This window comes from Canis lupus, chromosome 2, assembly GCF_011100685.1.
Source record: "Canis lupus familiaris isolate Mischka breed German Shepherd chromosome 2, alternate assembly UU_Cfam_GSD_1.0, whole genome shotgun sequence".
Classification (NCBI taxonomy): Eukaryota; Metazoa; Chordata; class Mammalia; order Carnivora; family Canidae; genus Canis; species Canis lupus.
The window spans coordinates 13,002,819-13,012,975 of record NC_049223.1 but is presented as its reverse complement, the minus strand read 5'-3'; the positions used below and the strand labels follow the sequence as shown (position 1 = coordinate 13,012,975).

Sequence of the window (10,157 nt, the reverse complement as noted above, 5' to 3'; positions counted from 1 at the left end):
TTTTTAAAATTAACTTGCTGTGCCAGGGAGGTAATAAAATGAATGAAATCAGCATTTTCTTTTTCAACGTGCCTGTCATAAATTAGGCATCTAAGTAAGTGTCTCTTTCCAAGGCTGCAAACACTCCTGCCCCGGCCCCTGTGGGTGAGCCGGGCCAGATGGAAAGGGGTAGTGCATAAATTCTCTGCTGCTCTGCCCCGTGCCCTTCTTGGAGAGGAGCCTGCCCAGAGGGCTTGCTCTTGAGTTGTGTGATCATGACTCCACCTTGCAGGACCTTGACGAGAACCAAGGGTCCTGGGCTTTCATCAAGTGCTGCCTGCTAGTGGGTCTTTTCCATCAGATATATTAATTCCTGCCTCTTCCTGTAAAGATAATTCATGCTCCCTGGCAGCATTGTGTAATGCACAATGCTGGGTGCCAGGGATCTCCTGCAAGCTTCAGCAGGGCCATATTGTAATGTGCCACTAGATTAATCCAGCCATCTAAAATGCATTCTTTAAAAGCCAAAGGTCTTTCCCATGAATAACCTGGCAAGTATTTGAGCTTCATTATAATTTCTCTCTAATGGAGTTTGGGGAAATGAAATGGGAGTTATTAGTCAGATTTATAAGACTGTCTCCTGAGAAAATAGGGCTGGAGAGGGGCTGGCTTAGCAGACAAGGTGCAGTGGTTAACTCTCCAGCCCAAGAAAAGGAGCTGACCCTCAAAAACAAAATTTTCTGGTCCAACAACCGCTTTTCCCCCACTGGTCCCTCTCTGTGGTGGGCTAGCTGTACTTGGATAACTTGAGGAGGCACTGCATAGGCATCTCCTAGGGACCTCCTCTCCCTGTCTTCAAAAACCTACCCTGTGATCCCACTGCCCTGTGTTTATCCTAAAAAACTGAAATCTTGATCTCATAGGGATGCTAGTACTCTGGCTTTCACCACAGCATTATTCATAATAGGCAACATGTGGAAACAGCCTATGTCCATCGACAGATGAATGGATAAGAAAATCGGGTGTATCCATACAATGGAATATTGTTTAGACTTAAAGAAATTCTGTATCATGGGACAACATGGATGAACCTTGAGGACATTGTGCCATGAAATAAGCCAGTCACAGAAAGACACGATCCCACTTATATGAAGTAGCTAAAATTTTTTAAAAGTCAGATGCACAGACTCAGAGAGTGTGATGGTGGTTGCCATGGGCTGGAAAGAGGGGTTAAGGGGAGGTACTAGTTAACAGGCATGAAGTTTCGAGAATAGTCGAGAAAGATGACTACTGTACAAGATTGTACCTGTAGTCAACAACAATGTATTATACACTTAAAAACGTGTTAAAAAGGTAGATTTCTTATTAAGTATTCTTACCACAAGACAGTAAATTTAAAAAAAATAATAATAAAGCATTCAAAAAAAGTCCTACCCTAAGAAACCATTGTGTTTGTGATCCAAACGGAGCACATGTGAACATACCCTCCTGTTGGTACCTGCAGCATTAAAACCACTTCATTCAAATGCAGATACACCTTCAGGAAAGAGGACACCTTCTGTGGGAGGATGGTTGGCCAAGGTTCCTGGAGGAGGAAGGAGTGAATTCTCTCCAAATGGAGTTGAGAGCTGTGGCTGCTCTATGGACAAGTAGTCCTGGTGAAGCATAGGTGTGGGGGCCCCAAGGATACCCCAGGACACCAAGCATGTCAGGAAGATGAGGGAGCTTCCAGAGGTGGCCACGGGCTGTCTGCTTTGCTGGGTCCACGGTAGGGGCTCTTTCCTCTCTCTGAGATTTTTCCACCGTCGTTAGACCTCTTGGTGCCGCTCTTGGATTGTAAGGATCTCAGGGCAGAGAGGCCATAAACACCAGCGGCACCAATACTCATACTAAGGAACTTCATTAGGTTGCCCATAACAAAGTACCACAGGTTGGGGGAGCTTAAACGACAGAAATTTATTTTCTCATAATTTCAGAAGCCCAAGATCAGAGTGTTGGGTTCTTCTGAGGCCTCTCTGTCTGGCTTCACTCTGTGTCCTCGCATGGTCTTCCCTCTGTGGGTATCCATGTCCCAATCTCTTCCTATCAGGACACCCATCATATAGGATCAGAGCCCATCCAGATGACCTCACTTTAACTCAATTACCTTTGTAAGCCCAATCTCCAAATACAGTCAGATTCTGAGCTATGGGAGGTTAGGACATGAAAGATGGACACGATTCACATAAGCCCCTAACTCAGAATTTCTACTATCACAATGAAAGTATAATTTATTATAATGGTTGTTATTTATAATGGAGACATAAATGTAAGTAAAAGCCACAATGATTACTGTTTGCCCAAGATTCACTCAGCTTCTAGTGCATCACTCGTAGCATCCGTGTTCACAGTTTAGAGACGAGGAAACTGAGTCACAGCCATTCAGCAGGCAGTGGCAGCAAGGAACCCATGCCACCAGCTGCCTGAGCACGCACTTCTGATCACTACACCGTCCTGCCTCTCCTCCCAGGTTTGCTCCAGAAAATCGTGCAAACCACAGAAGAGAAACGAGAAAATAAGAGTTACCCACAATCCCAGCCGTCTAGGCTTTCCATATAGATGCGAATTATGGTTTATCTTCTTTTCTCTGTAATAGTGGCCAATGTCTTTGATGCCGCTTTGCTGGAGGCAGAGCCAAAGGAGAGCGAAAGAGACTTCAAAATTATGCCTACGAAACATCCAAGGGCCTGGGGCGATGTCAATGACCGTGTTGGGTGTAAAAGCCAGTTCCTTAATGATTTGTGTAGTATGAGCCCAGTGCGAAAGACAGACAGACAGACAGACAAACCACACGCGAGGGCTGCCGGTGGGACTCTGGGTGATGGTAACTGTCCTCCTCGATCACCTACACTGATTCCCGTTGCTCAAATGTGCCATAACGAGCATGTGGGCAGGAGGACCCCCGTGAGCAGACCCGAGAACAATAAACGCCATCTGAGGCAAACCAAAGGGAGCTGGTGGTCCCGTCCCGGCTGGGGCGCGGGTCTGGAAGGCCCCTCGTGTGCAGCGGGGGAGCCAAACAAAGGCCCAAGGCGGCAGACGGAGCCTGGGAGGAAATCGACTGGAAACAACATCCTGAGTGAGAAAAGCGACAAAAGAACCACCTCCCCAAAAGCAGCCCAAAGTGGCCATTTAAATAGTAAAAATGACGCAGGGCTTTGAAAACAAAGTCCCAGCTTCCGGTCAGTTTCCTGAGCCAGTGAAAACAGCCGGCGTGGAAGAGGAAGCCTGGGCTCCCTGGTGTCCCCGCGGCCCTGGGGCTGCCCCCTGTGCCAAGACCCCCGCAAGCCAGGGATCTCCTCCTTGCACCCCCCAGAGACGGTCAGCCCCGGGCCCCGGGGGACCGAGCCCCGGGGGCCACCGCCACGCTTGGCCCTCCGGGAGTCTGGTGGCACTTGGATGGGGACCCACGGCCGGCCGGGGAGGGGACCGGGCACATGTCCTGCCTCGGGCCACCTGCTTCCTGCCAGGCCGAGCAGCCCGGAGCCAGCCGGGCAGACACAATGGGCAGGACCCACGTCAGATTCTTAGGGGAAGAAAATCGCTCTTTGTGGACCGAGAGCTCAGGACAGGATATCTATAACTGTTTAAAGAAAAGCCCAGTCTGCAGCCCCCTCCCTCTTCAAGCACTTCCGAAATGTCGCGCAGCACTCCCTGCTCTTTAAATATCCAAACCCAGAATAAATGTGCACGCAGCATTTCCCCCAGCCACCGGGCCCTCGCGGCTGCCAGCTGAGTCAGAGGCCGAAACCTTAGAGCCGGAGAGGCCCCTTCCAGATCAACAGGTTCGGGCTGAGGCCGAGCCCTCGCCTGGTGCCCTCTCCCCGGGCGTCACCTCCCGCCGCGGCTCTCTGCCCAGGACAGCTTCCCTGGGGCTCGGGCACCCGCGTCTGTGACCTCCGCAACACCCTGCAGCGGCCACTCGGGCCACTCAGGCCACTCTGCACTTCTGAGTGAGTGCAGAGTCTAGGGAGCTGAGAACCCGGACTAAGTCAACACAACTTGTTCATGGCAGAGCAGGAGCGTGGGAACCTGGCACCCAGGCTCCCACCCTCCTGCTCTTCTCCTGGACCCAGGACATTGGGACATGCTGACTCTGTTGTGGGCTGTCCTGGCACAGGGCCCTGATTTCTCTGGATTGAAAGCTGTAGCACATACTGTAAGACCCTGACACAGAGATTTAAACAGGCATTTCTCTTAAGAGTTTGGAATCTTTACCTAGGACCATATCTATGGATTATATCAATGGCTTAGTTTGGTTTTTCATTTAAAAAAAAAAATTAGCCTCTGGTTGCATACAGCTTCTATCAGACCTCAAGAATGAGACAGGTATGAGCAGAGCTGATCTCTGCTGGAGATGAAGTGGGAGGCAGGGGCCCAAAGCTCCCCAGCCCATAGCCCCTGCCCCCTGTATCCCTGCACCCTGGAGACTCGCCTGGGCTCAGGCCTTGGAACCATGGCTTGGATTTTGTGGACTTGCATACCTCAGAATCCCTGATTCACTGTTATGTGAGTCCGGATAACACAGGGAACATCCTCAGTGTTCTACTTGATCTTTGTCTGCAATCTAGGAGCAAAAGAGGATGAGAAAAAGCCTAATAGATGTGCCTAAGTTTAATGCAACCAGAGGTCAATGGTGAAATTTGGCAGGCCCAAGCCCAACATAAATCGTCCGTTCTTTCATTCGTCCAGCAAGAATTCACTGAGCACTTACTACGTACCATCCCGAGTGCTAGGCACAGCAAATTATATACAGAAAAGTAACCTATGGTCTTTCTCCATAAGGAGGCTTATGTTATAACAAAATCTGACACACAAACACAAAGAAATAGTAAACCCTTGGGCTATAATTTTTCTCAGGGACTCATGAACAAGAGCTACCCTTTCTAGCAAAGGTGACCTTTGCTAGCCTTGATTAAAGGCTCAAGGAAGAAGTGGCGCTTGAGAATAGTATGGTTTTGACAGACGGAGCTGGGAGAGGAGAGTACCCCAGAATGAGGAAGCAGCTTGTGCAAAGGCCCAGGGGCCCTCTGGTCACTCCGGCTGTACAACACCAGAAAGTATCTTCCTGGAGTTTATCAGGTGAGGGGCCAGCCCCAGAATCGGCCATATGGTGGTCCAGCTGGAAAGCACTGATGTGGTCAGGAAACAGTGAGCCAGCCTGGGCAGTGGGAAGGGTCTGTGTAGACAGTAGAGAGAGACCAGGGGCAAAGTCAGGTTAGAGTGAGAGTACGGAGGGCCCGGCATCATGGTTTGTGATGACTCTGCATGCAGCCAGCAGTCAGTAAGGGCTTTTGAGTGGGAGAGTGACAGCGAAGCTGTGGGAAGCTGAGCCTAGTAACGGGTGGGGGAGGGGAAAATCTGGGACCAAGGTCACAAGTTCCTGCCACAGTTGAAGGGACAGGTGACGGGGGCCACGTGTGAGTGGAGGCAGCTAGGGATGGAGAACAAGAGATGGATGTTAGAGATAAAAACGGCCCAGGAGAATCAGTAGAACTTGGCAAATCACTGACTTTGGGGTCAAGGGAGGGGAATGTCCTAGGGGCCAGTAGTCCCGGCCTGGGTGCCTGCGGAGGCCGAGTGGAGGTGCCTTTGCACATTTAGGGAAGAGGGCAGGGCGCCTGGGGCTTGGTGGTCGGGGGGCGGGGGGGGGGGGGGGGGGGGACACATCTGGGAAGTTGGATTTTCAGCCTGGACCGTTCAGGAGGTTGGAGAGGGAGTCGGTTCAAATGAGCACCCCCACCCTCAGCCAGGCCCCCAGAAGTCCCAGCACAGGCGCCTACAGGAGGTTCTCGGTGGGATGGTGGACCAGGCTGAGTCCCTGAGGGGGTTTTCAGAGCCGGGAAGTCCCCACTACAGGGGCCTCCTGCCTCTGACTCCACCGCCCCTTGGGGGACAGGGGGCTCCCACGGGAAGAAAGCTGCAAGGACTCCCCGGCCCCAGTTTTCCAGCTGGGCTGGGCCTGCTAGGATAAACAGCAACCCAAATAATCACAGTGGCTTGCCACTTGGAATATTATTATCTGAACAGTTGGTGGATATGAACTGTTTTTGAAACAAGCTATCAAAACAAACCCGAGGAGAACATCTGCGAGGCTGCGGCCCGTGAGTCGCTGAGGAAGGAAGCCGCGACCCATCCGCCTCCCCGTCAGGTGTCCTCCTGTCCTCCTGCCCCAGGAGGGTCGGGGGGGGGGGGGGGGGGGCGCTCCTGCCAAGACAGCGAGGCCCGAGGCCGCGAGGGGAGGACGGGACGGGCAGCTCCGGGCCCCGCCAGCCCTTGGGGCCTGGGCAAACCTTGAGTGAGAACAGCCCGCGTTATTTATAGCCGTCGCCGCTTCAAACTCGCGTTTTTATTACGATGTTTATAAAAATGAATGGTAGGTGGCCCCTCCTTCCTTGCCTCTCCAGCCCGGCTGCAGCCAGGTTTTTTCTGCCCACGGCTCCTCTTTGTATGGCTTAGTTTTCCGTTTCAAAAAATGCAACGAATGTGGGCAAGGATAACAAATGTTTATTATTGAAAACCTGGGGGGGGGGGGGAGGCCCTGAACTTCCCGGAGGGAGGCGGTGGGTGCCCCGGCCGCAGCCCCCCGCACCCTTGTCTCCTTCCCGGGGACCTGGGGCGGGGATCAGCTTTCAAAACAAAATTCTTCAGACACTCTCACCAGGGTTTTGTCTGTAGGGTTTTTTTTTGGGGGGGGGGGGGGCGGGGGGGAGCAGGTGACTTTTTCAGACTAGAGAAAGGATGTGAACCAGCAGAATTGCTTCCTTCCGCGTCCACCCGCCCGCGCTCTTCGGGCCTCCCCCGCGCCTTGCGGGGCCTCGGGTGAAGACGAATCGCACCCTAAGGTTTAAGAGTAAGGGGAGAGGTTGGAAGTTTGGGGTAATGAGTCCAATAAAGGAGAGAACGGGGAATACTGGAAAGCCTTCTTGGCCGCAGATCCTTCTCCGAGAGGTTTATCAGTGATACCCGGGATATTTTGATCCTCAAGCACACGCGTACACAGTGGTGCCAACCGCAGACCAGGGGTAGGACAAAGGGGACAAGGACTGGAAGCCCGGCAAGAAGCCTGTGATCCCGGACTCAGAGCCGGGCCCCGGGGCTCTGATGAGGGCCTGTGGGCCCACCTGCCTCCCGCCCTCCTCGGGGGCTCTGCTGCCCCTGCTGCCCTCCCAGCTCCGGGAAACCCTGGGCCGTGGGGTCTCCCTGGGCCGGCAGGGGCAGAGCGGGGGGAGCCGTCCCGGAGCTGAGGCCCGACAGCGTCCTGCGCGGCAGCAAGGAGGCAGGGAGGCCCGCGAGGATGTCCTCTCTGGGAGCCGCCCCGGCTGAGCAGAAGACAACCTCCTTTTCAGCGAACGCAGACTCTCCAGGTGACCGTGCCACCTTTTTTAAAAAAAGATTATTTATTTATTCATGAGAGAGAGAGAGAGAGGCAGAGGGAGAAGCAGGCTCCATGCAGGGAGCCCGATGTGGGACTCGACCCGCGGTCTCCAGGATCACGGCCCGGGCGAAGGTGGCGCTAAAGCGCTGAGCCACCCGGCGGTGCCCGGGACGTGCCACCTTAAGGCAATGTTGCCAACGTGGGGAGGGATTGGGGATCTTTCTGCGGGAGACTCAGAGACTGGGACAGATGGAAATGCTGACTCAAAGAGAAGGAGTCTTTGGTGTGGTTTTGGGATGAGAAGGGAGCAGAGTAGAGGCTGGTTCTTGGAGTAGGAATAGAGCTACTCTTAAAAAAAAAAAAAAGATTTTATTTATTTATTCACGAGAGACACCGAGAGAGAGGCAAAGACCTAGGGAGAGGGGGAAGCAGGCTCCCTGTGGGGATCCCAATGTGGGACTCGAGTCCCAGGACCCCGGGATCATGACCTGAGCTGAAGACATAGATGCTCAGCCACTGAGCCACCCAGGCGACCCAGGAATACAGTTATTCTAAAGCAAAGGTGTGAAGAGGGGCGGAGGACACAGGTGACAAGAGGGCCCTAAAGACAATCTTTGCCAGAAAAATCTCAGGAAATGTCAAGAGTCGGGAGGCTGGTTCCCCTTAAGAAAACTGTGTGGCAGACAGGCCCCCCACTCTGCCCAGATGCTGCTGGCACAGCCTGCAGCACCGGTTTGTGGAGAAAAAAGAACCCAGGTCCAAATACCTCCAAGTAGGCTGCTGAGCAGGGCCCTGGTCTCCTGGTGGAGGAAGGAGGAAGAAGTTTGGAATGCTTTAGGCCATTGAAGGGAAGCCATGCAATTAAAAAATACAAGATGGTACCTTTATTTTATTTCCACCTCTTTTTTCTTTTTCCTTTTTTGGCATGGTTGTAAGAATTTCCCACTAAACTGATAAAAGGACTACATGGAATGTGGAACAGTGACAAGCAGCAGCATGGCTGAACCTCACAGACATATGGTCGAATGAAAGAAGCAAGACACAAATGAGTGCATGGGGCATGCTTCCATTTACACGAAGCTCAACAGCAAGCAAAATGAAAACTAATCTCTGGGGATGGAGATCAGAAGAGTGGTCACTCCTGGCCTGCTGACTGAGACGGACCACCAAGAGGCTTCTGGGTGCTAGAATGCTCCATAGCTTGGTCTGGGGGATGGTTATACAGAGCATGATGTGAGAGGTCACAAAGCTGTGTGTGTAAGACCCAGACGCTTCATGAATGTCAACATACCTCAACAAAAAATGTTCTCAAGATAGAATGATACATCCTATATAGTGTATTTGCTTCCTATTGCTGCTGTGACAAATTAGCACAGACTTAGTGGCTTAAAGCAACACAGGCCTGTTATCTTGCAAGAGGTCAGAAGTTTACCACCAAAGGACCTCAGCAGTGCTAAGTTCCTTCTGGAGGCTTCAGGGGAGAATCTGCCTCCCGTACCTCTTACGGCTTCTAGAAGCTGCCTTCATGCTGTGACTAACAACCCTTTCTCATGTCATTCCAACCTCTTGCATTCTGCCATCACATCTCCTACTACTGCACCTTTTACTACCTGATCCCTCTCTGGTAAGGACCCTTGTGACAACTTTGGGTCCACCCAGATAATCCAGAATAAACCCTTCATCTCAAAATCCTTGATTTAATCGTCATCTGCAAGGCCTCTTTTGCTATTTAAGGTAACATACACAGCTCTGGGCATTAGGACATGGACAATTGGAGGGTGGGGGGCGTTATTTAGCCTATCATGGTAACTTTGCATGAAGCTCAACTTCCTTATACAGGCAGGGTGCCCCTCTGCAGGTCAACAAATATGTTAGGATAATTAATGCTAGCTGCAGTTGGAATGCACAAACTCTAAAATCTCCATGGCTTCATCCAAAAACAGTAGTTCTTAACCTACATCCAGCATTTCCAAAGGATCCTTAGAGAGAATTCAGGGGATCTGTGAATTTGGATAGAAAAAAAGCTACATCTTTATATTCTGTAAACTTAGCACTTTCTTCAAAAATAAATGCAGTCAATAAGTCACATTAGTATTGACAATGCCTATGATGTCATCACCAACGGAAATCAAAGATATTTTCACATCACCTTACAGTTGCATTTATATCAAAATATCGTTTATACTCATCACTACTTCAAAAGTATGGTGGGTGGAGCACCTGGGTGGCTCAGTGGCTGAGTGTCTACTTTTAGCTCAGGTTGTGATCCCGGGGTCCTGGGATCAAGCCCCACATCCGGCTCCTGGCAGGGAGCTTGCTTCTCCCTCTGTCTGTGTCTCTCATGAATAAATAAATAAAATTTTCTTTTTTAAAGAGTTGGTGCAGGGATCCCTGGGTGGATCAGCGGTTTAGCACATGCCTTTGGCCCAGGGCATGATCCTGGAGTCTCGGATCGAGTCCTGCGTCGGGCTTCCAGCATGGAGCCTGTTTTTCTCTCTGCCTGTGTCTCTGCCTCTCTCTCTCTCTCTATGTCTATCATGAATAAATAAATAAAATATAAATAAATAAATAAATAAATAAATAATTGGTGGTTATTAAACCACCCCCTTATTATTTATATCTTGTTATTTAATAAAATTAATAAATAATAATAAATAAATTTTAGGAGAGATATGTATATTAAATTATTTTTTTACATCTTAATAACTGTATTTCAGGACAAATTTCAATCTAGTTTACTATTTTATCCACTTAAAACCAT

At 50.7% G+C, this 10,157-nt stretch overlaps 1 protein-coding gene across 1 annotated transcript in view; it reads left to right on the top strand.

The window, feature by feature from the left end:
• LOC106560015 overlaps nt 1-3,180 on the top strand; it is a 30,361-nt gene extending 27,181 nt beyond the window's left edge. Inside the window, exon 4 of the mRNA XM_038532063.1 lies at nt 2,615-3,180. Coding sequence (XP_038387991.1) covers nt 2,615-3,180 — 566 coding nt within the window. The remainder of the gene's footprint in view (nt 1-2,614) is intronic.
• Nucleotides 3,181-10,157: the final 6,977 nt, after the last annotated feature.